Below are 27137 nucleotides of genomic sequence, written 5' to 3' on the forward strand. Positions count from 1 at the left end.
GACAAAGAATGTGTTTATTATCTTTATTTGAACAAAAAATCCTACTGCAAGCAAGGGTATACCAGGATTTTGCAAAGAAAAAGGAGTGTGCATCAGAATAGTTCTATGGCATTTGGAAGAAGCCCTATTATACACAAAAACAAATGTTTCAAAGCATTCTGCATGCACCCCAACAAAAAAGTAATTGTACTTGCTCAAAAACTTCATTATACTTGAAAGCAATGATGAGAGCCATCTACGAAAACTGAAAATTATTTTCTCATTAGCTTTAGTTATTAGTAGGCTACCAAACTACTTAGTAGGATACCAGTAGTATTCTATTTTGTTTTAGTCACAGTTGCAACCTTTTGTTAAAGACAAACATAGTTTAAGCTGTTGAAAAATGTGGGCTCTCATTTAAGATGCATCCTGAGCAGCTTAATATATAGGCTTCGACTTTAAAGGGTAGAAGAAATATAAGTACATTTCTAACAAATTAGCAGCATTTCAATCCATAGTTGATTAGAGAGGTGAACACATGGCAGGGAAATATGAAGCAGAGTTACATGAACTTATCTACTTATGAATATTTAACATTAGTTAGACATGCTGTTCATATACAGATCAACCTCCTATGTATTTTACACTCAGTCCATTGTCCATTTATAAACATTCTTTGTGTTTTTTAAAAACTGTTTGTTGTTGAGAATACAAAAAAATAGTGGTATAATCCGTTAACAAATTAATCGAAAATCATTTTGAGAGTTGTTTACTTTAAACATTTTGCCAACACCAATAAGTCAAAACTCATTCAAAATCAAATGAAGATCGGACACCATTTCTTTTACTACAGCATCCTCTAGGGTAAAAATCTGGAACAACATTTTGGGCGCACTTCTTTCTTGACTCATTCAATCCCATTATACAAAGGGATATCCTTTGTTTTCTACCCATAAGTTTGTCCATATTCCTTCCTCTTCTTTCGCATGGAGATAAACCCATCCATGAAATCCAGTGCAAATGTGCTATGTATTCTGAAAAACAGTCTAAATGGACAGAAAAGAAAGGAAAAGTGAGAGAGAATCAAACATGTCATTCCTCATTAAATATATAACAACATAACTATCAAAAGTGAATAATAGGAATGATTTAAAAGAGAAAGGTGTGAAGATGTTAAAGGGATAGTTCAATGAAGGTTCTGTCATGTCGCCCCACACCTGTATGACTTTCCTTCAACAAATGATCAGTTTGGAACAACAAGAGTTTGAGCAAAAGATATTAATTTCCATTTGTAGGTGAACCATCACTTTAAGGGAATGGACATTTACAAAAACTTCTCGAGCATCACTATTCTGTCTGCAAAACCACTGGAGGCCCCCAGAAGTTTAAAAGGTCAGGTCAAAACGTGTAAAAGTTCAACACATCTACATATCTATTACAGAGAGCAGACAAAGGGGAATCCCTCTCTGATACTGTCTGCAACCATGCATTCAAATGAGAGAGCAATTCATATTACAGTGACCTTAGATTATTTGTCGGAGCATGTGATGAGGGGAAACAATAAGCACAGAGGCAACAGTGGCTTGGGTAACACAATTAAACCAAATGTGCCCAATTTGGATCCATTGAAACCACTTATATACGTTTAGGAAATGAAACCCAAAGTAGATCTCAATGCTGCTCGCCCATGGAAAACTTGCCGTCACAATGCTAGGGCGGTTCAGGGTGTTTGCTTGCTGGCCTAACCTAGTCTTAATATCGTGGTTTAAAGCAGAGTTCCTCAAATGCACCCCTTTAGGGGGTACCTGTACAGCTCCAACCATAATCAAAGATTGGGGCAAACTAATCAAGGTCTTCAGAAATACTAGAAATGTAATGGTAGGTAAGTTTGATCAGGGGTTGAGCTAAACTCTGCAGGACAGATTTGAGGAACCCTGTTTCAGGAACCTCTAATAAAGACACTGGTGTCCAATGCAGTCTTGAAAACACTGAAATGGCAGAATGTTTGATTATGTTCAGCATATCATCCATTATGGGCTGGAGGAATGCTGCAAGCATATTAAGGCATGAAAGCTCACATCAGTTTTAAACCTTGCATCCAATTATAAGGGATTGTATCTTCATAGACAGTCTAGGAAAGTCTTTCATCTTATTCAACAGTCTAAGATCATTATTTTTTGTCCACTAAGTAGTGCTTTCTTAGGAGTACCAAAGATGGCTGTATAAAATATTTATAAAGTGTTATACAGTGTTATTTACAAGCTATCTGTAACTCTTTGTCGAAAGTATTTTGAACTAGATTTTTTTTTACAAAACTCGCCACTATTGAACTAAGGCAGAGGTGTCCATTTCTGCTCCTGTAGGGTCACTATCCTGCAGAGGTTAGCCCCAATCATAAATACACACCTGAACCAGCCAATAAAAGACTTCGTGATTTCTAGAAACTTCCAAGCAAGTGTTTTGGGGCTGGCTGGAGCTAAATATTAGCCCTCCAGGAGCAGGATTAGATACCCCGTGCTAGGGTGTTCTGGGTAATTACTCAGCATTTGCTAGATAGTAACTTACTGGTCCAAGACAAAAGACTCAAACCCTAATTCTCTATGACATTCTGATATGAACATGATATGACTCATCTTCCTGTCCATAACGAGTTAACAGCCTGAAGTCTAAGGACTTTAAGGCAAGCATCTTAATGTGCTTGTTAAATAAATGGCATAACAAAGAAGCAACCTACCAAATGAGGGCCTTTGATCGAGTGCTTCTTCCTTGTAATTTGTCCCCACTTGCGATGGCAGTCCTGTGTCTCCGCCTGTGAGTCTCAAGGTAGACCTTTTTGGCAAATGCCCGGCCACACATATCGCATGCGTGGAGGGAAAAGTTTTTTGTTACCCTAACCTCAGTGCAGGTCTCCTGGCTTCTGGTGATGGGTGCGCCCTTGGTAACATTATGACTGCGAGTGACATGCGGGTTCTTGGTTGCTTGAAGGTTCTTGTCTTGTCTATTTGGTGTGAGCGGAGACTCTAGTTTGCCTGTGTTAAGCGACGTGAGCGCAGAATGCTTTCGAGTGTTTGGGGATGTTGGGGATTCTTGTTTCTTTGTTTTGGGAGATATGAGAGGATCTTGTTGACGACTGTTAGGGGAAGCTGGTGGGTCTTGCGTTTTATGCTTCCCGTTACCCTCTTCTTTCGAATTTGGTTTCTTGTTTGAGTTGTTCAAGATTGCATCAGCTGGTTTCTTCACAGCCTGGTTCTCCAAGGCAGGCATAACCTTAGCCAGATAGCGTGACGACTTCTTGTGCACCACTGTGATATGGCGGATGACATCACGCTTCCGGCGTGACTCGTATCTGCAGATGGGGCAACGGTAAAACTTTATGTAGATGCTATCGTTTCCATCGGTGTGCAGCTCGGAAATATGCTTGCCCAGGTTCTGACTAGTACTGAACTGACGTTTACACAACCAGCAGTAGATCCTCTTAAAGTCAAAACTCACACCGTGGTTTCCTTCTTCCTCTGAACCTTTTGAAAGTGACACTTTCTTTGCATAAACCTTATCTTTCCTCTCGTGCTTCGATTTGGCCTTCTGAGAGCTGTTTTCTAGAATTGGGATCTTATGAACGATTCGCATGTGCCGCCTAAGCATTAGTTGGGAGCTGTACTTGCGTTTGCACAGCTTGCAGCGACAATTTGTCAGGTTGTACTGTGGCTTTTCTTGCTTGATTGGAGAGCTTGGAGCTTTTGCTGGAGAAGGAGGTTGAGTTTCAAGTGAAAGAGGCTGGCCTGGTCTTGTGGCAATTTCCGGTGTGATTAAATCCCGCTTTAAGCCACGGTGGACCTCGTCGAAATGGCGACGAACATTGGCCTTGGTGGCAAAGGACTTTTTGCACACTGGGCAGCTCTTCCCTGGAGAAGGTGGTGGTTCAGCAGGATGCTTGTCCTTCACCATAGACAGCAGGCTGGTGGGAACGGTGCGCGTCTCTGTAAATTTGCGCAACTCCTCCATCCTCTGCCAATGCATTTTTCGGCAATGGCGTCGCACGCTGCGTCTGGAACTGAAGTCTTTTCCACAGAGACAGCAAGAGATCCTCATCTCCTTTATCTCAGAGGCGGCACTCTCCTCTTCTTCTTCCTCCCCTTCTACTGGCTCAATCTTTATTTGCTCTTCGCAGCTCTGACCGTCTTTACCAGGTGGTTCTTCAGGTTCAGTTTCCATCTCGTCCTCAAAATCTGACTGCTGGACCTTTTTGGGTGCCAAAATAGATTTGCGGCGATTTTTCTTCTCAGGTACTGGGATCACAGTCTCGGGGGTAAGGGCTGGAGATTCTGACGTGTCCTGAATTTCCACTCCTGCCACGTGTTGAAACACTGCATTGGGGTTAGTCTCAATGGCTTCCAGCTGAATGACATGTTTTTCTTGTTCTTTCTGTGGATAGATGGCTTGAAGAAGTTCTTTGATGGCTTGGCTCTGGCCACCTTGTGAAGGCTCTGCAGAAAGTAGTAACATAACAAAATATTAATCTAATGTAATAATAATGGATGGATGGATGGATCTAAATACTATTATATTCATGGGCCCAATTGCAACAATTTGAAGAACATTTTCACATCTTTTGAAGAAAACATGATTGGTGCTTGCCCATGCAGGACTCAATCAGAATTTTGCCAAGCGGTTATTAGGGCATTGCTATGTAGTTGATTGAGTGTTTTCACATTTCTTCCTTTTGTGGAACACAAAAAGAAGATATTTTGAAAATTAATGTTTTTTCCATACAAAGAAAGTCAATGGAGTGCAATGTGTTTGGACTCCAAATGACTTTAAACATTTGAAGCATTTTTCAAAATATATTCCTTTTGTGTTCTGCAGAAAATAAAGTCATACAGGCTTTGAAACACATAGCACTTAAATGGATGTACAAACCATCTGACTGAGGTTGTCGGGAAAAGCAGTAGAGCTCCTTGTGAGTGACCAGATTCGGTAGACCACGGAACAGACTTCGACAGATTTTGCACTCAAATATGGTGTCAACCTCTTTCAACAGCATGTGTTTGAGTTGAGCTGTACCTGCAATAACAGCACATGTTGAAAGCAAGCAGTTATCATTAGGCAGTAAGGAAACATACATTAATTTAAGAAAACTATTAGAGGGAAATCTCATTGTTCAAAATCTCACTCAACATAGGTTTCAACGTTGTTTCTTTGTATAGCAATTCTCTTTTAAGTAAGGACAGCCAATGTCTTGGTGATGGCAAAATGTGTTGTGTCTGGTGAATAAAAGAGGTCTTCATGCCATGCATTTACTGAATGATCAAAGTTCTGGGATTGAAGTACCTGAGCGAAAACACTCAATGATTTGAAGAATTCCTGACTTGGATGTCTGGAGCTGCTTTTGAAGCAGAGGTGGATCACCAGGCTCAATCGAATGTACTAAAACAGAAAACAGTGAAAGGAACATTTTAGATTATACTTCATGTAAAACATGTTTTCACAAAAGTCTTCTGTTGAAGTTCCTTCATTCAGGTATGAGGACAGCAAAGGGTTTAAATCTGTTATAGGAGCTAAGGGGTAAGGGTGTGGCAAGACACCCCATGGTAGCTGGTTAAGTGCGCTGCAGCTAATTCAAACAAAAAGGCAGTGACTGCCTGCTCATGTGCCCGTGGAACTACTGACCCTCCTGCACAGCCTGAACTTCACACCCTATGAACTTCACAATTCAAACCTGGATCCATTTCTGCCTTTCATTTGCATTTTAATTTGAATAAAACCCACATGTAATTCTAATCCCACATGTGTCTTTGCTCACCTACACATGATGCCAACTTTAGTGCATGACAGGAGGATGGACTACATGCATAGACCGTAGATAATAATTATAGAAATGAACTCACTGCTTGTATAATTGTATTCTTATTTTGATTAATGCAAATGTACAAGAAAAAGTAGAATTGTTATCAGAGCTTGACCACTTTTTTGCTCAACAGCCACTGTGGCCAGTGGTTTTCCAAAGTTACGAGCCATTCAGCATTTTCAATGGCCACAATTGTGACATTGATACCATAGGGAAAACTGCCATATAGATATTTTTAATATTATCTTATCATTTGGCAGCAGGTATATTAGGCTGCTTCCACTTTAACACCTGACGGACGGATTCAATATACAGTTACACATGCGTTTTCTTTCTCAACTGTTTATGTTCACTTAACATATAATTGACTGTGTTTACGAGAATACTCGCGAATACACGACGTTGGACATTATTTTGTGTGTATTTGACTGTTTAAGCACAATTTAGAACTCAATTTAGTACTGATAGGTGGTTTTATGCTTGCGCGCACTTTGTGTGTGGGCACAAAATCTGCGTGAATTAGTAAAATTATACACAATATGTGAAATCCCATGCCAAATTTCAAGCCCTGTAACAGCAATAATTTTCATTCAGAGCAAATTAAATGAGTAAGTGAGTGAGGGGTGGTGGGTTTGTGTGTAACTCGCTGTTGGAGAAAGGAGAGAGCGAGAAAGCGCAGCTGTTATCATGTATCTATTCTACGGAAAATGAGAGAATCGTTTATTATTTCAGATGCCTTTTTAAAAGACAACATTTGAAAAATAGATATATTATACATACAACTTGGAGGGTTGGCGGGTGTTAATGTCAAGCCCTGATTATTATCTAAAAGGCAGTAGAATTTTGAGGAAATATTTTAAAGAAAACAAGCTTTCAAACCAAAAATCTTCTATTCTATTAGTTTTATTTTTTCAATACTAACTGTATATAATTCCTAAATGAATATCAACAATGAATCTATGTGTGGCATCTTTCCTTTAAAGGAACACTTCACCTCTGGAAAGATGAATGTGTATTTAAAATGGGTCATTTATGTAGAAGAAATGTGAAATTATTTTTGAATTTGGAGCCTTCTAGACTGAGAAAAGCCAGAAAATGTATTTTTGGCTTATGGGGATGAAAGACAACAACTCCCAGAATGCACTTGCTTCGCTGCCCTAGGAGGCCACGCCTACCGGTAAGAGATCACAGTAAACAACAAGGCTATGCTACTAGTGAGTCTCCGTGAGTCTGCTCAGTATTTTGATGTCGCCCAAAATGTCCAGGATTCGGCTTTTGCGTTCTACAGTCGCCATTCCTCATGTTTACTGTGACGAGCAGGAACGAGACTGACGGCCGCGGAGAACGATGCGAGCCCGGTGGCGTGATTACTGATGAGCGGCGCCGGCGCCTGTGAGACGCATCGGTCTCGTATCTCTCACGGAGGAGCGGGAATTTTCTTAGCAATGTTAAAACGCACATCAAACGATCACTTGTTTAGCGTTCATGTAAACACTACATTCAGATTCACCAATCGGGATGAGTTCAGTTAGATTGAAACAAAAGGTGTGCATGTAAACAATGAATGCGACTGCAGAAAGCAAAAGCCGAATCCCGGACAATTTGGACCATCTCGACGGCCGGACATGTCCGGGAAAAAGAGGATGGTCACCGTTACTACTCAGCTTTCTCCACAGAATAAGAAACTGTTAGCTTAGCGGCTGACACTATATGTACATTCTGTGAGTGAGATCCCTCTATGGGCGGGTTGAAAACATGCGGAACAGCGCCTTCTACTGGATAAATGATGAGCTAGTGTTTGTAGTCTTACCCTTTTCAAAGAAATTTGACTTCCTGCTTTTTATGACGCAAAATGACGATTTTTGCGTCATAAAAAGCAGGAAGTGGAACACTTAAATCCTTATTTCTCCCATCTCAGGGGAAAATAAGGGAATAAACCATGACCATTCGAAAATGTGACTGGGTTTCTAAAGATACAAAGTCTAATGCAAATGGGTGAAGTGTTCCTTTAAGGCTTTCAAATAAACCAGCAGAGAGTCTGTCTTTAAAAAAAAAAAAACCTGTCTAGATGAAACTACTCAGTGTTTAGTTATCAGAGACAACAAAGACTGGAGGGAAGTGAGGCCATAGCCGAGGCCAGGACAAATAAAATAGTAGATCTATTTCCCCACGGACATAAGCATCTTTTGGTTTGCTAGACTCCCATCATTCTTTTGTACACCTGCAAGACTCTATCATTGTTCCTTAAGGCAACTCTTTATTGTTAACAGTGATTTCGACTTTCTGTTATTTTCTTCCCATGGATGTCTACCAACTGAGAGTCACTTGGTAAAGTCTGCAGGGACTTTTGATGATGTGAAAGTTACATCTTCTCATCTGATACCAGGTGTCTGAAAGTTATGGCGCACATTACTTTAACTACGAGAACACATGCGAATATTGCATTACTTAGACTGTTTAAAACCATCTGCCTAACATACTTTTTTCATTTAAATGTATTAAAATACACTGCACATTTCACAGGGCATTAGCAGGGTAATTGTACTATAATATCGTTTTTTCAAAGTGGAAACTTAAAAAGTTAGTGAATGCGGGTTTAAATTTTTGTTCAAAATTAACATTTAAATAATGAGCCAATTACATCAATCCTTCTTCCAACATGTGTTTTTGTCCTATCCTGATTCACTATGGTAAGCCTATTATAAGTGTTTATTTTCAGATGGGTCGAACAGCTTTCACAGGAAATTGCGTACATACGTCACTCACCCATGCACGCCTCCTCATATCCATAAATAGAGAAAAGTTTGACGCGTGTATGGGAGTGGCAAAGGTTTGTTGTCACAAAGAGCGAGAAAGGTTGACATGGAGCAGCTAAATCTCGAACCTGCGGGGAATCATCCGTTTTAAAGAAATGCCGAACAGAGGAGAGTCTGCTGGCAAAAAGAGAACGCGACTCAATCAAGCTCGCAATAAAACCAGAATCAACATTGGCTTGGCTTCCCGGAGATGGCAAGAACTGAGGGATTTGAAATGTTGTAAAAGCAGAAATTACGTTTTTATTAGGTATTTTATTGAAAAGATAAATTGTCATCTGTAGCCTTCTAACAGAGTTTATTGTAAATCATTATCTATTGTGAAGGGTCACTTCATTATGGTTGTTGTTGTGCCGGAATTTAAGGAAGTACCGTGTCTATTAATGGGTATAGCGACACTAACATCTTCAGCTAGTTAGCTTGAGATCCTTTACATCTAACTGGTTATATCTCTTAAGCCTAGTAGTGAATGTTTTATGAGCAGTAGGATCACCATATTCATCCGCACAGTCACGCAGAGCCAAAGCACAACTAAAACAATTTTCTTCCGCAAAATGCATCGTTTTTTGAACTGCTAGAGTTACTTAGCGTACCTTTAAATAAAGGAAAATGTTAACCGTATACAACATTTGCTTCTAAAAGCCATTTATTAATAACTTATGTTTAAACCACAAATCAACAACTCTATCCAGCATGAATATTACGGGGGGCAATTGTGAATAAATATGATACACCTGTGTTTTGCCAGATGAGAAGTTTGTATCATCTTTTTACTCTTAATTAATTGTATAACTTTATCGTATATCTCTTTTAATCCCTTTTAATTTCCCTAGCTTTTATTTTGTCGTTATTTTAATTCCTTTCTGTGTAAAGCACTTTGAATTGCCACAGTGTATGAAATGTGCATTATAAATAAACTTGTCTTGCCTTGTGTATTAAATATTTGTATAAGCTGCTTGCTAAAACAACTATTTTTATTAACATTCTGATTCTTTTCAACAGGAAAGATTGGACTGTATCTCACTATCAGCCAGTATACATGACTCTATCTGCCTCAGAACACCATGTCTTTATTTATAGTCATAAATTTACTTTAAAGACAACAACTCCAGGTCACTGAAATTAGCACCACTGTAGAACACACATAACAACCCGCCGAGCTAGAAATCTTATTCCTGTATTGATAATTATGGAAATATGTGAGAAATACATTGGAATGTGATAGTTCTACATTAACAACCAAGCCGCCGAAAGACATTGCATTTAAAGCGAACTACATTGATAGATCTTTGCAATTAATGCATAGAGAAGGCATAAATCTTGATTTCATAATGCATGTGGGTCCATCCAAACTAACTTTGATTATGCACAGATATCACCACGAGAGAATAACACAACCTTGAATTATCAATACAAGTAATGCAACATACATAAAGTCTACATGAAACCAGCCTTCCCAGCTAATTTTACTCCTGTAATTTAATGCATTTCTGAATGCAACAGGATTCAACAAGAAAAAAAAATGTAGTTGATTTTGACTATTTGGAAATGATTGGATATTGGAAAGTGGGTGTTGCATACTAAAATGCAGCCAAAAATAAGAGCGATTTTTTAATGTCAGCCTAAAAGGAAAACATTTTTCCACTTTGGATTAACTTGGACTGACAAATTGTGCACAATAAGGGCAGGAATGTGTATTTAAAAAGGAAACAGGGTCAGTTTTGATTTCATGTTGACTTTAAGGTGCTGAGTGAGTTCCTACCTGGATTTTTGCCACAAGGCTCTTGAGGGGTTTCTGTTGTTTGGCAACTGCAGTCCTGAAGTGTCTCAGTCTGGCAGCATTTGTCACTAGTCAGGCTTCCCTGATCTTCGCTGTTAGTAGCCTCCATCCTTTATAAACTAAAAAGACAAATCAAAAAGTTAATCAGTGGAGCTATTTCTTTTGAATGCTTTTGATGGAGAAATTACGTTATTCCCACATGCCTCTTAAACGGGCAAGTTCTCCAACAGTAGCATAAAGTAGCACACGTTAAAATTCAAAATGCAGATATAAATTATACAGGTATTTACAAAGACACACAGACATTACTGTCGCTGTGATGATCGTGTGATTATTTACCAAGGAAATAAATGTCAATGTGAGGCATAACGGTTATGTGCTAAAAATGACACAACAATATGAATTATGGAAATGTCTGCCGTGCATCAAACAAACATCATAATTGCCCAGATGTAATGGAAAGAATAATGTGTGACAACAGGACAAACTGAAATGAGATTTCATTCTTGATCACAGAGCTATAAAATATCAATATTGCCTTAAAGCCCCTTTTACAAAACCACGTCCACATTAACTTGTGCATGTTAGTCAAATTAACCTAAATTTAAACTGATATGAAATGTAGATTACTGAAACTTTTACAAAACATACATTTTTAGATTCTAAAAGTAAAAACCGACAACTATAAACAGAATGGAAATAACCAAATAATCTCAATTTTAGCATCCGCTGCACTCGTAATGTATAATGTTCAATATTTGTGCGAAAATACAAAATATTAACTTACTACATTATGTTACTATAGTAAAACTGGTAAATTGGATAAAAAGGTCATAAAAAGAGGCATGGAGAACCCATAAAATGGAGCTAATGATTTTAGGCAATGACAAACAACTGTTTACTATTTAACAGATTTTAGCTTAACATATGTAGGCTATACATTTCATATTTATATATAATTTTAAAAGTTCTTCATTGCAGGTCACTAAAATAGTCTTGTGGCATGATAAGTGCTTGACTTTTCATGGAAACTCTCTCTTCATAGGCTTGACTGTAAGTAGCAGCTGTAACTGTGGTATTTGGGCGCTAACTATGGTAAACCGTGGTACTATGGTAAATGTTTATTGATGTGCTTCGGTGTGTACCGTTGTTTTATGTAACTCGTTTCCAAAGTGTTCTTCTAGCGCAAATGAAATCTATAAAAAGTCATGTTGTGATTGTGAAGGACATACACCTGACCCAAACATTCGCGAGGCAGGAAGTCGCGAGCGCTGCACGAGAGAACACGTGTCCGTGGCCAACTGCACAAACGAACATGAGTATGCTTCATAATACAACACGGCATGCTTTAATATAGCGCAATTCGACTGATGGAAGGCACATATGTTTTCGGTACGAGTCAAATTGTGGGTAGCAAATCAATAAGACGCGTGCACATCTTAGTATCAAGGTGTGCTCGTGTCCGAGTAAGTACTTTGCAAACTTCATAACAATGGAACTTGTAAGAATTACCAATAAAAACTAAACCGTGATATCCGTGTGCGAGTGCAAGCATAACAACCGAGAACGTGTTGAAATCCATACTGTCAATGGTTGAAATGACCATCACCACCCAAAAGCATCAGAGACATTTGGCCACGTGACCGGAAAAAAATAATAATTTAAAATAATAGACACACGATCTTTGCCCGTCCATCATGAGGCATTCAGATTAAACGCACTTGAGTCATTAAAATCACTATCAAATTATGCTTTACATAATACAACTCTAAAAATCAAAACATCTTATGCTAGTTTAGACCCATAGACTCGCGAGTAGACAAAAACATTATTTTACATCACGATTTCACAGATCGATGCATCAACATATAGTTAAATAATACATTCGCACTTTTAGACAACAAAAATGCACATACCATCTTTAGAAACAAACTCACATTCACACTAGCACGCATCAAAACACATTGGGGCCACAAGGGGCCAAATGTGAACAACGTAAAAAGTTGATACCCAAATTTAGCAGTGACACTCTCCAAAGCTCAGCAACAAATATCCCACAGGAACGTCTGCATGACGAGGAGAGGCATATTAGCATCAGTTCACACGTTTGTCTGACTTATGATGGAAGATTGTGGATGCATGTGTGCGGGAACGCGCGAAGCCATTGGCTGCACGAGCATCACCAAGTCCACAGTGGCTAAAAAGAGGCATCTGACCAGCAAAAAAGAGTGTGTATCCGAGACTATCCCTCAGATAACATCGAAAACTGTGTGTTTGCGGCATTCGTGCCTGTTCGTGTGGTTCAAAAACCTGTTGGAATAGCCTGGGTTTGCGTTCTCCCCTATGCGCAATTTAGACACGTCGTGGCGCATTCACACTTCATTTAGCCAAACTGTTTAAAAATGTAAGCGCAGGTTATATCGCCGTGTTTTGTCGGATATTCGGACTATTTAGCGTTTTCGTGAGGCAATTTGCATCGCTCCATTATTCTGTAAATCTCTTTTACACGGTTACATTGTCAGGCCAAATCTCCTCTATTGCGGACCACAATGGGCCAGATTAACTTGATGGAGAAGGAGAGCCCATGTGCAGAATGGAGCTTTAAAGAAGGATTGATGCTTACCAGGGAGCGAGTGCGGCGTAAAGGCGGGCTGAGGCGAAGGGCTGATACAAAAGACGACGTTTCCACTAACTTGCAGTGCTTTCCGAACACAAACATACCACAATGTACAATCGCGTCCTCAAACAGTGACATACCGAGCACATTCGAGCGGATTTACACGATTACAAGGCACGTCCGAATGATAAAGTGCTGCGCTTTGCGGCGCTGTGCCATCTTCCCGAAGCCGCTTTGGCGCACAGGTCTGGTGACCCTTCCGCCTTTGCGCGTCCTCTCCTCTTCGGTGTTTTGTTATGAAGTGCCATATTCACTCCCCAAGTAGGCCCGTGGACTTGCTCTATCTCTGCGGGCAGTCGTGGCGAGTCCGAGTCAACTCTCGCTCTAATTTAAGCGCTCAGAACAAGTGCGTTTTCCCCGGTTGCACAGCCAGCACGAACGGTGACGCCATTTTCTGTTGAGAACAACCACGCTCGCGCAGGATAGGAAACGACACTGGTCCGCTGCACGATTCCGGGCCCGAGTGGGCAACTCCCGCGGTTGAAATCAACCGAGATGTGTTCGCAGAGTTCTTACCTTTTGGAAAAACGACGCTGGATTTTGAGTTGGGATGTTCGGACGCGGTCCGGAGGTGGTTTCTCTCGCCTCTCGCGCTGACGCTGCCCTCTCGGAAGCTGCCTTTGTGCACGCGAGGACCTCTCGGCGGAGAAGCGGCTGTTGCGCAAAGGTGCAATGGATGTTCGAGACCACCAAAATGTGGCACCCGATGTTGTCGCCGGGTTGGTGCTTTACATATGACCCCCCACAACCCGTGCCACTAACTGAGGAAATTAACGAGCCGTTTTTAATTTCACACACCCACATAAAAGCGTTGCAAATGCAGCGATTCCAAACCCAAATTTAAGCCGAAGGAGTCTTGCATTTGGCGATTAAGACTGCGAATTTATGGGGATTTTTTAAAAGTTTTTATTAAAATACCCGTCCCAAATTATATTTTAATGATTTTTAATCTATATTTTAATTTATTTATGAGTGATTCTACAATTAGGGAAACTTTTAACTACTTGAAATCTGAAAAAAAAACTTCTTTAAAGTTTATTTGTTAAACATGTATTTGTCCTGGAATAAAAACAGGCCTTGATCTTCTTAAATACATTTTAATATCTGCTGTTGTGGGTTTTGATATTGTTGTGTTATGGTAATGACGTCGAGGGGGTGACAGGATTGCTAACACAACAAGTGTCTTAGCAGCTAATTATTCGATTTTTTGACGAACAAATAAATACATTTCTGAATAAAATGTATAAAATACATAAATAATAAGCAGCTTTGGTGATGACAACTAAAACAACTCGGATTATTAAAAAATAAAATTAATGACGTTCTTCAAACTCTCAAGAGATGTGATTTCCTGTCAGTTATTATTTACATCATAATCCAATTAAATTATTGTTGGTTTAACTTTAAAAAGTAAGTAAACTGGTTGCCTTATTAAGTTCCTTAAAATAAAATAAAAATGAGTTAATACAATGAAGGAGATTTGTTTAATCCATAGAAACTCTAAATATGATGTTATCTGAAACACATTAGTTATTTAAGTTGATTTGACAAAAGAAAACATGTTGTGATAACAAATCATGAAAATATTATTTTTTACAGTGTTGGTAATGACAAAAGTTATGTGGACAGTAAATATTTGCTGTGGCTTTAGTTAATTAAATGATACATATAATTATTAAAATAGCTTTTAAAAGATTTTAAGGGAAAAGTACATTTAAAAGCGAAACAAGGAAGTCTGGGTATGAGACATGCCCAAAATATAGGCACTGTGGCAGATTCAATCAACACTTTTAAACATTTGGTAAAAGTATTTAAAGAGGCACAATACTTTTACATTAAAGTCATTAAAATCAATTTCATTCAATTTTTTTTATTTTATTTTTTATATCATGCAGGGGACAGAATATTGGATGGAATATTTCTTCTATTTGGAGAATCACCTTTAGTTTTTATTATTACTTAATTTAAGCCACGTGATTTTAGTGTCTGTTTAAACACAAAAGTCGTGGCCTACACTCAGTGTAACAGGTATCACTGAAAGGACATCGCAACTCCTCGTAACACAGCGAACACCTCGCATGCATTCACAACTCTGAACTGTTGCCACCATAATTAGCATAACATTGTTCTTCCCATTGAACTGTTAACGTAAGCAGTTCTCTGTCACTCTCTCCACGGGGCTTTTGTATTTTGTCAGTGTAATTACTAACAGTTTTGATTCAATTTACTCAAAGGTGAGCTGGTGTCCAATGATAAATGTGCTATTCATGTGATACATTTTTTCACACTAATAAGACTTATCATGCGCGATTTGCATTAAGTAGAAAATATCAAACCAAGTAAAATAAATAAATGCTGCTAAAACAAACTTAACTTTTATAGTCATTTTGCAATTGAACCACGGCGTTTAGTGATTTTTAGTGGGTGTATGAAGTCAGTTCCGCTCAAATCCACAAGTGTCCCAAGAGTGACCACAGGTGTAGAGAATCACATTAACTATCAACATGATCCACTGATGTCTGGCACCCAGTGTCACAATGTTTTTTATCTTTACTCTGCACAGTATATGTATTAATTTATCATTTTAAAGCTACACTTTTTTGTGAAATTCTTTATCCCCCCCCCCCCCCCCCCCCCTCTTGTCTATGACACAACTATAGTGCTAATTTCCCTATGTTTCTGTGTTAAAAGGATAGTGAACTAAAAAATAATCATTCTGTCGCCATATACTTTCAACACAAAAGAAGATATTTAGAAAAAAAAGTCTCAGTCAATATAAAACGTGATCTGATTAACCCAATAGTTGTGGGTTACAATGTACTTTAAAGCATCTTTTATGGCATTGACAAAAATGACATATCAAGATTGTGTATACTGAATAAAAGTTAAAATAAATAAAACTTTTAAAAAAACAATAAAAGGTGAATGACATTTGTAGAAACATTACAGTAATTAACATCTGAAAAAGTCAATGGGATCCAAAGCAATACTGGACCCCATTGACTTTCAATGGGTGTGTCTCAATCAGGGAGTCGGCCATTTTAAGGCCCGTCTCAATCGCAAAATCTGACACGTACGCTCCCTAAAAAGTCCCACAATGCACCGTGAAAACCATGAAAACCGTGACATGTGAAGGCATCGAACCCGCAACCATTGTGTTACCATTCGGACTCACTAACCATTAGGCCACGACTGCCCCTTACCGACACACGATAGATGTTTTTTAAATACAAACCCTTACTTAATCATATTTCAGCATAAACATACATCGCTACAGGTATCTAGCTAACATTTATCATTTATTTACAGCTGAAATGTTGCACGTTTATGTAACAAGTAAAGTTTGTATCATACTGTACTTCAAATAACATTAAAACAATGTCAGAAAGAGGTCATTGCTGCTGTTGTTCATAAATACCAGTAGTGATTCTGTACAATGAGGACATTGTCGTGTCGCCGGAAACAGAGTCATCAGTGTCTTAATGTGTAGTGAGCCAGGGTCCTTACACTGCCTAAATTCATGTATAATATTGATTCACGACCTTGGAAGCTAGGGAGCGGATTGAGACGCACCCAGAGTATGAACAAAAACAGTTGATGGTGACAGAAGTTTCATTTAAATAGCCGTTGTCACCTTCACTTGTACATGTGTTTACGAACCTGTCCTTGTCAATCCTAATAGTTTGAATATTACACTATACCCTTAGAAAACCTGGAGTCATAAAAAAATGCTTAGTAATCATTAGTAATCAACTATAGCATATATTAATATTTAGTAGTAATAATAAATATATATGTATATACACACATAAATATATATTTACAAACTTTGTTAGATGTGATTAATCGATTTGAAAGCACTAATCTGTAGGTTAAAACACTTGCATAATAGCTCATGTAAAAATAAAGCACGTGTTCATTATGTATGAATTATGGCACAAGGTCAGTAAATTGGCAAAATGTATTTTTTTTCATCGAGCTTTAGCTGCTACTAAAAAAATAACTTTTAATGTAAGGTTATGGTTACAACTCACTCAAACTTTAGTATTGAGGTTGCCATAGATTATTCAGTTTCACTGAATAAATATGGAGAGACAAAATATAATTCTGTTCTGTTGAATATTTGTTCACATTTGAATTTTATTTATGGTATTTATTTTGTTTTGATATTGTAAGACATTTTACTCAATATTTTTAAAATTAGAATTAGTAAAAATAAATACATGTAAAAATGTATATATATTATAATATTTGATAAAATACATTATATTGTATTTATTTAATATTTTATCATATTTATTTCATGTTTTACCATCCTTTTGGTCCCCCAGCCGGCAAAATTTGACAAAGTTTTATGGTTTGCAGTTGGTACATTTTATTTCATATTTATTTATACATGCATACATACTGTATTCTATATAAATCATTACAAAAGCTATTTTACAGATACGTATTTTTAAGGACAGAGTTCTTGAGTTCACCTATTGCTGGAATGTTGCTGCACTTCTGACAAGCCCTTCTGTCCTAAACAGAGTAATAGACAAATCTGGATAAACTATGAACAAAATAGATTCAAAGGCATAACAAACTGCTCATATAATCAAATATCTACAATAAAGCATGGGTGTATAGTGTTAGCATTGCCTTTGAATCTTCAAATGATCCCATATTTCTTTTTTAAGCAGTAGTTATACTTACGCCTCTCTTATGAACGTCTCTTGTGATATCCTGTCATCACTTGCTCCATCCGGGAACTCATTGAAATTCTTGATGCCGAGTGTCTTCAGTGCTGCGGGGAAGCAATGTTGTGCGTATAATACTGAGTCAGACCACAAGTGTAATTTTTATAGTCCTGAATTATTAACAAAACAACTTAATGGAAGTATTCAGAGAAATCTTATGTTAAATTCGCATTAGGGTAATTCTTGGGTCAGTGTTTCTCCATGACTTACTACTTATTATTACACGGCTCTATGGAATACTTGATTCTGATTGGTCAATCGAGTTTTGCGATTGGTAAACTAATAAAATATTAAAACTCAAATCAATATGTTGTGTACAGTTATTATATCATCCAGTATTATCTCTCTTGTTTCATACAAAAGCAGCTGCTGCCATTTTGCAACGATTGTTTTGTACACTGTTGGATTATAAGATACAAACAGGTACAGTTTAAAACAGTTTCATCTCAGATAAATATATCTTATCTCAATAATTATTTATGTGGTGAAATGCCATGTAACGAGTGGTATGACTGTACGGTATCGCTTAAATGTGCGTCTAGTTTGAACTTGCCGCGCTAGCAACTGCTATCTCCGTGGAAGCTTTGCGCTTAAAGACCTAATAAAATATTTCAATTATTTACTTGTGGAAAGTAGCCGTGTAAAAAGCGGGATAAAGTACATCAAGCCATTTGTTATCGCAGATTATTACACAGCTCTGTGGAATGCTTGATTCTGATTGGTCAATAGCACCATCCAGCGGTATGTTATTTCCAGATAACCGCAGGTACGATTTTAAAACGGTTTAATCTGAAATCAACATCTCTTATCTACATAATTATTTATGTGGTGAAATTCTGTGTAATAAGTGTTATTGTGACTATATATAGCGTATCTCTTAAATGTCTGTCTTGCCACACTAGCAATTGCTCTCTCTGCGGAAGCTTTGCGTTTAAAGACCTAATAAAAATATTTAAACTCAGATCAATATTTCGTGTCTAATTATTTACTTATGTGGCAAGTAGCCATGTAATAAGCCGGATAATGTACATCCATCCGGTTGTTCTCTCAAAATAAACCCCTTCAGGCTGATGGAAGACCCTAATCCTGATCACCCTGTCGGGGTTTATTCTGCGATAACAAACGGATGGATGTGCGTGATTATCCCTTAAGGCCAGTTCACACCAAGGACGATAACTATAAAGATAACGATAAAGATATAGGCCTAGTTCTAAAAATCGTTCTCAACATTAAAGAATAGCAGAGTCCACGCCACAGCTATAATGAAAACGGCACAGAAAAACTGAATCACTTTCAGAACGATTTTATCCAGATAATGAACGATAAAAACAAAGACAGCCAATCAGTATCCAGCTTTAACAAGCTAAGTACAATATAAGTAATAAACAGAAACTTTTGTTAGATGCGATTAATCGCCATCAATCGATTTCACAGCACTAAATATAATATAAAACAATATAATATAAATAATCAATTCAGAAACATGTCTGTTGGTACATTTTACATTTATTTACATGCATTATTTAACAGACACTTTTATCTAAAGTTACTTATAGTGCATCCATTCACATTTTACCATCATAGTTTTTATTTGGTGTAGTTACAGCACAGGTTTTCCTAAAAGGACAAAGGCTTTCACAACCTCTGCAACATTTGAAGAGATTTACCTTCTTTGTATTGACCATGAGTAATAAAGCCTTGATCGGAAGGATCCAGGACTCCAAACAGAGCATCTAAATTGGACTCGTTGAAGAGGCACGGAGTGTTTCCTACACGAGCTTTGGAAAGGCAGAGCTTTTCCAGTTGGTCGATCAGAAATTCCCTTGGACGATCTGTAATGAGATTTGCCATTACGTTTGTCTTTCCTCTTCTTTCCTTTACTGTTTTACCACAACTTTTAACAGTGAGAAAGCAATTGGTTACTACTCTAGATTTCTAAGCACTATAAAAGACTGTAAGTTATCTAAACAGTCAATCTATTCGTTTAACTCTCAATTTCAAATTGAAGCTGTGTTAGGTAAATTTAAATGCCACCGTTTTATACGATGATGGTAACAAATCTACTACGAGACGCGTTAAAAGTCTCACCTGGTCTGTAGAAGAAGATCATACTGGTTAAATTATCCATCAGCTCAATAATTTTGTGTTTCTCGAGGTATTCTGCCGCCTCGTGCTCCCGTGGCGATGACATTTTGGCCACTGTCCGTCTGTGTGTTTATCATTGTTGCTATGATACCGCACATGCGCAGCGGGGGTGGCAAACGTCAGTAGCAAGAGTGGTTTTGTTCATTACTATTAATAATTTATGTCTTGATAAAATTGAAATGAGTTAAGTGAAATCGCTGTAGTAGACTAGACAAAAGTTTGCTTTTATTATTATAGCATTTTACCCTAGTTTTGGATGAAAATTTATGAAATTCCTTTGAAATTCCTTTCTTTTGTGTAACGCCAGTTAAAAATTAGCTTCAGCCACCATTCACTCTCGTATATATGAAAAAAAAAAAAATTCAATGAAAGTGAATGATGACTGAGGCTCTAAATGCCCCACATTCTCCCTTTTTGCTTAATTTGAGTGAAACCTGGTGAAACATTAACCCTACTTCCGGTGTAATCCTCTTCAATCTCATTATGTCTCTCGAAACTGAGATAAACTAAAGTCGACCTGTTTTTAGATTGTGTTACCGGCTTCCCTATATTTCCCTACATGTATATAACTTTAGATTTTTGTGTAATATGAATATGTTAATTTTATATTACTTCATTGTTTTTAAATGTATTTAATTTAGTAAAATAATACATATACGATCCTAAATCCAGCAAGAATTGAAATATGACAAATCTAACATATTATTGAATGTATGTTTGAGAGAAATCTAAGATGTCAGTAGAGAAAATTAACACGTCATAATGTCCTTTTTTATTTTTTGTGTGGTCTGGGTCTGGGACTGTTACCTTTTACTCCCACGCACACGAAAATGAGCATATGTACTTGCAAAATCCCACTTTATTAGCATTTCTTGTGAAAATAAAGTTTGCGAGTATCAGTTGCCTTTTCTAACCACTAGAGGGAACTGTTTCTTCGTACTGTAGTATGTATGCACTTTATTTTAAAGGTATTAATATTATATTATATTATTATATTACAATATTTACGTTCATATTCAGTGTGAATGGGTACAACACCCCCCCCCCTCCCCCTCCCCCTCCCCCTCCCCCCATACATCATTAGGAATGTATTTTATTCATACGCTAACATTGTACATTTTCATATATATAGTATAGGATATATAGGATTTTTTTAAAGGCCTACATCTGAAGATACAAATATACTGCATACTTCTTCTTTTTTATTAAAGAGGAGGAACAGGTTTTACAATCTAAAAGAATGTTAGAATTCTTTGAAGATTAAATAATTCGTCAATAATAGCTTGAGACGATGAAAATGGGCTTACTACGATGAGATATACGAAATGTTTCTCCAGGCAGGTTGAGAAACAAGCTGGTTCCGTGACATCATCAGGCAGCGACTCTGACCGCTTTCCGTACTGCGCATGCGTAAATTCACGAGTCCTTGGACACACCGATCGCTGTAGGTGAAGCGGTCTCGGAAGGGACGTACTGTCAAAATGCAGACCTGGAACCATCTATACCGCACACTCGCCACGGTAAAGACTCTTTGTGTGCCCCAGTATACTGTACTTTACATCTATATCCATAGTCCATTCGAATGACAAGAAAGCGTTTTAGACAGAAATGCAATGTTATTACCGTGTAGGCCCGACATACTAGCTTGTCAGCGTGCACAGTTTGTCAGCCCATAAACAACACAAGCGAAGCAGAATAAGTTTATGTATTTAGCTACATGAATTTACTTGTATCTATATCTATTATATCTATGTATCTAAAGTGCTAATGAATATTTACACAACTAAGATGTTGTGTAATCTGTCATCATTGGTTGAACTTGCAGGGGCGTGTTTCATGTCTGTGGAGCTTTTTGGTCATTTGACATATAACGTTAGGTCACATTTTTACTACCACCTTTTTGCCTTTTTACCATCACAGGCGTGTTTAAATGCAACATTAAGTGAGCTGCCTATCTAGAATGTGCCTGTGATTCCCAAAAGTGCGCCTGGTTAGACTGAAAACTAGGTTTTGAGACAGCTATATATAGATAAATAAATAAAAGGGAGCGAGACAACATTTTATATCATTCTTGGTAATCCATATGCTGTTCAACTCTACTAAAATGTGGACTTTTTTCTGTTTAATGAACCCAATTATGTTTATTTTAGGGTTAGGGTTATTTTAGGGTACTAGACAGTGCAAAGTCTGCAAACATAATCAACCTCAAACTGAAGAAAATAAAAATTCCCTGTAATTATTGTCGTATTAGATGCTCATTGGCAGTGATCTAGTCTAAAGAATTAAAACTAAAGAAAAAAAATGTCATATTCATATGTTAATTAATTTATTAATTTTGTAATGTGTTTTTGTCATTTTATTAGTTTTTTAAATATTGTTTTAGATATTTAGCATTATAATTTATTTTCTATAATGTGTATTATTTTTTTATTATATATAATACATTTTTACTATTTAGTATATTTATTTTTATTTCAGTTTTAGTCGTTTAAAAACGTTAGGCAACAATTCTAATTTTCATTAGAAACATATTTTTCTTTTAGTTTAAATTTAAGTTTAAAATTGTCATCTTTCATTTTGAATCCTGGTACAGAAATTTGGAGTTTGCCTTTATTGCAACATAATTATGCAACTGTTTACAACTCGTGATTTAACTTAAATTGCCTTAAATTTCAATGTTTATTTTCATCTTTTTGTCCTTTTCTCCTTTTGGATTGTTTATTTTATTTTAAAATATATTCAGATATTTTCTTTGCCATTTGTAAGCATCAAAATAGAGAATGGAGAAGATATACCATATCTGTATTATTTATCGTTTATTTTGGTAGGGACACACAATAGATTATCTTCTTGAAGTAATCCCATGTCAGTATCATAGTGTTTATAGCCACGGCTAATTCGCAACACCTGTCCCCAAGGGCTTTTTATATTAAATATTACACTAGATGGATAATTGAGAAAAAGAAAAAGAAAAACAGGGAATACATTTAGAGGTCCAAAAACCAAACAGTACAAATAACACATGTTTTGACATGCGTGATCACATGTAATTGTTATGAAATAACATTCTTTTGTTTCTATTTCTATTGAACACTCCAGCGAGGTCAGCACCTTCCCTGCAAGCTGCACGGAGCCACCGTCCTGTCTGCGAGAACATACGCTGACAAAGCAGCGAGTAAGATGACTTAAGTCACATTTGATTGTAGTAATCAATATTGCAGTATTTACAAATTCTCAGCCATGGCTTTTATTTTAAAGTTAAATGATATGAAATGCGCTAATATGTAATGATATTCAAACAATCATTTGTTCTGTCAAAGTTGATGCTGATGTCACAGTTGTGGGCTCTGGGCCTGGAGGATATGTCGCCGCCATCAAAGCAGCTCAGCTTGGTTTCAAGGTATCAGTTTGACACCCGGTTCACGAATGCCAACGGCTTTTGTTTTGACTGCACTGGTAACGTGTAACTTCCTTTCACAGACAGTATGTGTGGAGAAGAACGTGACCCTCGGAGGGACGTGCTTGAACGTGGGCTGCATTCCGTCAAAGGTTTGCGATTTAAAAAATGCTGCCTTCTCCTAAATGCTTTTAACAATGGTTAACTTGATTATTTTTGTCTGTTTAAGGCTCTGCTGAACAACTCGTACCTGTATCACTTGGCACATGGGAAAGATTTCGAAAGCAGAGGCATTGAAAGTAAGTTCAAGTGTAAACATGTGATATGGGTCCGCATAAACATCTTTTATTGTGACTTCCACGTCAAGGACTTGCAGAAGCAAACAGATTTGAATGTTTTTGGCCATTTGAACTGTAAAAGCACAGAATTGAAATACCCACCATCCTCTATAATTTAGTAAAGTGCCCCTATTATTCCTAATTCAGTTTTGAGGTCTCTTACTATAAGTTTACTTGCAACCAAGGTCAAAACAAAACAAAAACAAATGTTCTCATAACATGCATTGCAACATCACCTCTTTACTCACAGTGTCTTAAATGGTTTGATAAAGGATCCAGTCTCTCTAAACCCCACCTTTTTGAGAGCCTACTCTACTCTGCTCTGATTGGTCAGATGGCGCAGTCTGTTGTGATTGGCCTACTCTGCTCTGATTGGTCAGATGGCGCAGTCTGTTGTGGTTGGTCTACTCTGCTCTGATTGGTCAGATGGCCCAGTCTGTTGTGGTTGGCCTACTCTGCTCTGATTGGTCAGATGGCCTATTCTGTTGTGATTGATTTACTCTGCACTGATTGGTCAGATGGCGCAGTCTGTTGTGATGGGTCTACTCTGCTCTGATTGGTCAGATGGCCCAGTCTGTTGTGATGGGTCTACTCTGCTCTGATTGGTCAGATGGCCCAGTGTGTTGTGATTGGTCTACTCTGCTCTGATTGGTCAGGTGGCCCAGTCTGCTGTGATTGGTCTACTCTGCTCTGATTGGTCAGATGGCCCAGTCTGCTGTGATTGGTGAGGTTTATGGGGCGGCAGGGGCTCAGTGGTTCATGTAGGTTGTCTACAAACCGAAAGGTTGGAAGTTCAATCCCCGTTTCCACCTGACCAAGTGTCGAGGTGTCCATGAGCAAGACACCTGACCCCATCCCGACGAGCTGGATGGCACCTTGCATGGCTGACACCGCTGTATAAATGGGTGAATGTGAGGCAATATGTAAAGCGCTTTGGTGGCCATTGGGTCTGTGAAAGCGCTATATAAATGCAGTCCATTTACCATCGGTCTACTCTGCTCTGATTGGTCCGACGGCCCAGTCTGCTGTGATTTGTCTACTGCTTACAGAAACGAAACATCCATTACCATATCTGAATTTCAGCTCTAGATTTTCCTCAGCACTTTCATACATAGTGATATGAACAGAAAAAATAGTGTGGTTTTACCGTATCAATTTGAGCCTTTGCAAATGCATCGAAGTAGATTTGCTTTCGCAGAGCAGAAAACAGCGTCTTCTCAGCATGTTGACGACACTAACCAGACTCTTCCAGTCTCAGCTACAACTACAGTGATTGTGTTAAAGTATGTAGGTTCGAGCAGGAAGTAAGACTGGAATTACTCACGACTCATTTCAGGCAGTTCAGAATCGCTTCTTTCTTTTGGAAGACAATAACTCTATTTATCGTGCAATTTGATCTATGAATCTTTGCAGACCTTCTAATCTACATTCATAAACGGCTTTATTCCACTCTACATAAAAAGTAATATCTGAAAAAAAAACAAATAGGGGCACTTTAATTATTTTTTTAGTCATTTCATAATGATTTATTCTGCATTAGTTCAGGGGATCTCATTGAACCTGGAGAAGATGATGGCGCAGAAGAGCGGGGCTGTCAAAGCTCTGACAGGAGGAATCGCACACTTATTCAAACAAAACAAAGTGAGATTTTTCATTTGTTTTTGAATATTTTTTGTTTACATGTGGCAGTAAAGCGATAAACCTTTTAAAGCCATACAGAATGATTGTTTTCGATCCATAGGTAACTCATGTCAATGGTTTTGGAATGATAACTGGTAAGAATCAAGTGACTGCAAAGACTGCTGATGGAGACCAAGTCATAAACTCCAAGAACATCCTCATCGCTACGGGGTCAGAGGTCACCCCATTCCCAGGCATTCAGGTACATCAGCGATAGACAAGAAGACTTCCGAAACCTAAGCCTCGCTGTCTACTGCCTACATAGATAGCTTCTGAGTGAGCGTCCTAACTGAGATGAAACCTCGTGAGCGATTTGGAACATTCTATGTAGGCAGTATCTTCACGCAACACTCATTTCAGAAGTGCTTGATGTTAGCATGTTGCTAAGCTAACTGCACAAAACGAATGCGCATAAAAAATATGTAGCAATATTGGGTAAAATGGTGCATTTTAAATGATTAAATATAGATTTTAGTGATTTGAATTATTAATATTACTACTAATAAAATTATTAAACAAATGATAATTATAGTATATTATAATACTATAATGATATTATAATTGTAGTATTTTACTGTAAAATAAAAAAAATGGTATTTAAGAAAAACATTAATTATTTTATTATACAGTACAGCTGTAATATTTATAACTCTTCTTAATTTTCAAACATTAAACCGTCAAGTTTTATTTAGTTGGAAACCGCAGGGAGTTTCTCTTTTGTTGACAACAGCTGGTTTTTCTCATTACAGGTTCATTCTGAAACACGCGATACATATATTTAATTCAATCGCAGCCTTTGAAATTTGATAATCGCACTAAGTCATATCACGATTTCGTTTTTTATTTTGAATATGTGTGTTAAATTGTGTAAATATTTTGTGATCAACATTTTTCTTGCTTCGTACGCTTGTATAATTATGCTCCCTAACAGTATGTCGCGTTCAGATCGTGAATTTTAAATCTTTTCCCCTTTTGACAGATTGATGAAGAAACTGTTGTCTCGTCCACCGGCGCTTTGTCCCTCAAGAAAGTTCCAGAGGAGCTCATTGTGATTGGAGCAGGGGTCATTGGCGTGGAGTTGGTGAGTGGACGCTTGGAAGGTTAAGGAGTGAATATTACAGAATTTCATCCCCTATTCATCATAAGACTGATCTAAATTGTTCATTTTGGTAATGAAAGTGCGTGTTTGTAGCATTTGAGGACTGATGATGCTTCTGAATTGGGTTTGATTATTGAGATCCATTCTGTTTGTTCCCAGGGGTCCGTTTGGCAGAGGCTTGGATCCAAAGTGACAGCGGTGGAGTTCCTCAGCCACGTCGGCGGAATGGGCATCGACATGGAGATCTCCAAGAACTTCCAGAGAATTCTCCAGAAGCAGGGGGTGAAGTTCAAACTGGGCACCAAGGTCATGGGCGCCACCAAGAGACCTGACGGCAAGATCGATGTGGCGTGAGTGCGGCGTTTCTCCAAATGATGTTTAGGATTGAGTTCTTCTAGTGCTTTTGCCCATTATGTCATTTCCGTTGGATAGTGTGGAAGCTGCAGCAGGGGGCAAGAACGAGACGCTCACCTGTGACGTTCTGCTGGTGTGCATTGGCCGCCGTCCATTCACCGGAAACCTCGGTCTCGAGTCTGTCGGAATCGAACTGGATAACCGCGGGAGAATCCCTGTCAACGGCCGTTTCCAGACCAAAGTGCCCAGGTATGGAGACTTCAGATGAGTCGTCTTGCATTTGTTGCA

The 27137-nt window shown here is 38.0% G+C and overlaps 3 protein-coding genes across 10 annotated transcripts in view; 1 reads left to right on the forward strand and 2 right to left on the reverse strand.

Annotated features, from left to right (window-relative positions):
- On the reverse strand, nt 1-13952 carry znf800a (zinc finger protein 800a; the record flags this gene model as incomplete). Of its 8 annotated transcripts, none has more annotated exons than XM_079604080.1 (6): nt 13611-13952; nt 10400-10536; nt 5308-5403; nt 4897-5040; nt 2714-4463; nt 1-1025 (listed from the first exon to the last, which is right to left on the reverse strand). In XM_079604080.1, coding segments are annotated over exons 2-6 (2118 nt in total). In that variant the 5' UTR covers nt 10527-10536; nt 13611-13952. The 8 variants fall into 8 exon arrangements, with proteins under 8 accessions (XP_079460206.1, XP_079460207.1, XP_079460208.1 ...); XM_079604081.1 differs by lacking the exon at nt 13611-13952 and adding an exon at nt 13041-13513; XM_079604082.1 differs by lacking the exon at nt 13611-13952 and adding an exon at nt 12428-12591.
- Nucleotides 11287-27137, forward strand: part of dld (deltaD) — an 18789-nt gene continuing 2938 nt past the window's right edge. The window contains exons 1-11 of the mRNA XM_079604084.1: nt 11287-11470; nt 21319-21501; nt 23081-23156; nt 23302-23381; nt 23462-23530; nt 23608-23677; nt 25257-25357; nt 25458-25598; nt 26376-26477; nt 26655-26845; nt 26928-27098. Coding sequence (XP_079460210.1) covers nt 21463-21501; nt 23081-23156; nt 23302-23381; nt 23462-23530; nt 23608-23677; nt 25257-25357; nt 25458-25598; nt 26376-26477; nt 26655-26845; nt 26928-27098 — 1040 coding nt within the window. The 5' untranslated portion in view covers nt 11287-11470; nt 21319-21462. The remainder of the gene's footprint in view (nt 11471-21318; nt 21502-23080; nt 23157-23301; nt 23382-23461; nt 23531-23607; nt 23678-25256; nt 25358-25457; nt 25599-26375; nt 26478-26654; nt 26846-26927; nt 27099-27137) is intronic.
- On the reverse strand, nt 17437-20075 carry efcab10 (EF-hand calcium binding domain 10). The gene is made up of 4 exons (XM_079604085.1): nt 19925-20075; nt 19504-19668; nt 17793-17883; nt 17437-17618 (listed from the first exon to the last, which is right to left on the reverse strand). The coding sequence occupies exons 1-4, from the start codon at nt 20025-20027 to the stop codon at nt 17576-17578; spliced, it is 402 nt and encodes a 133-aa protein (XP_079460211.1). The 5' UTR covers nt 20028-20075; the 3' UTR covers nt 17437-17575.

Source organism: Phoxinus phoxinus (genome assembly GCF_949152265.1).
Source record: "Phoxinus phoxinus genome assembly, chromosome: 25".
NCBI lineage: Eukaryota > Metazoa > Chordata > Actinopteri > Cypriniformes > Leuciscidae > Phoxinus > Phoxinus phoxinus.

What these genes read in the sequence shown, in the direction of transcription:
- efcab10 (XM_079604085.1), bottom strand. Translation starts at nt 20,027, where the DNA reads ATGTCATCGCCACGGGAGCACGAGGCGGCAGAATACCTCGAGAAACAC. An exon ending in TCATGGTCAATACAAAGAAG is followed by an intron (nt 17,884 to 19,503) that starts GTAAATCTCTTC and finishes GCTTCCCCGCAG; the next exon opens with CACTGAAGACACTCGGCATC. An exon ending in GAGACGTTCATAAGAGAGGC is followed by an intron (nt 17,619 to 17,792) that starts GTAAGTATAACT and finishes TACTCTGTTTAG; the next exon opens with GACAGAAGGGCTTGTCAGAA.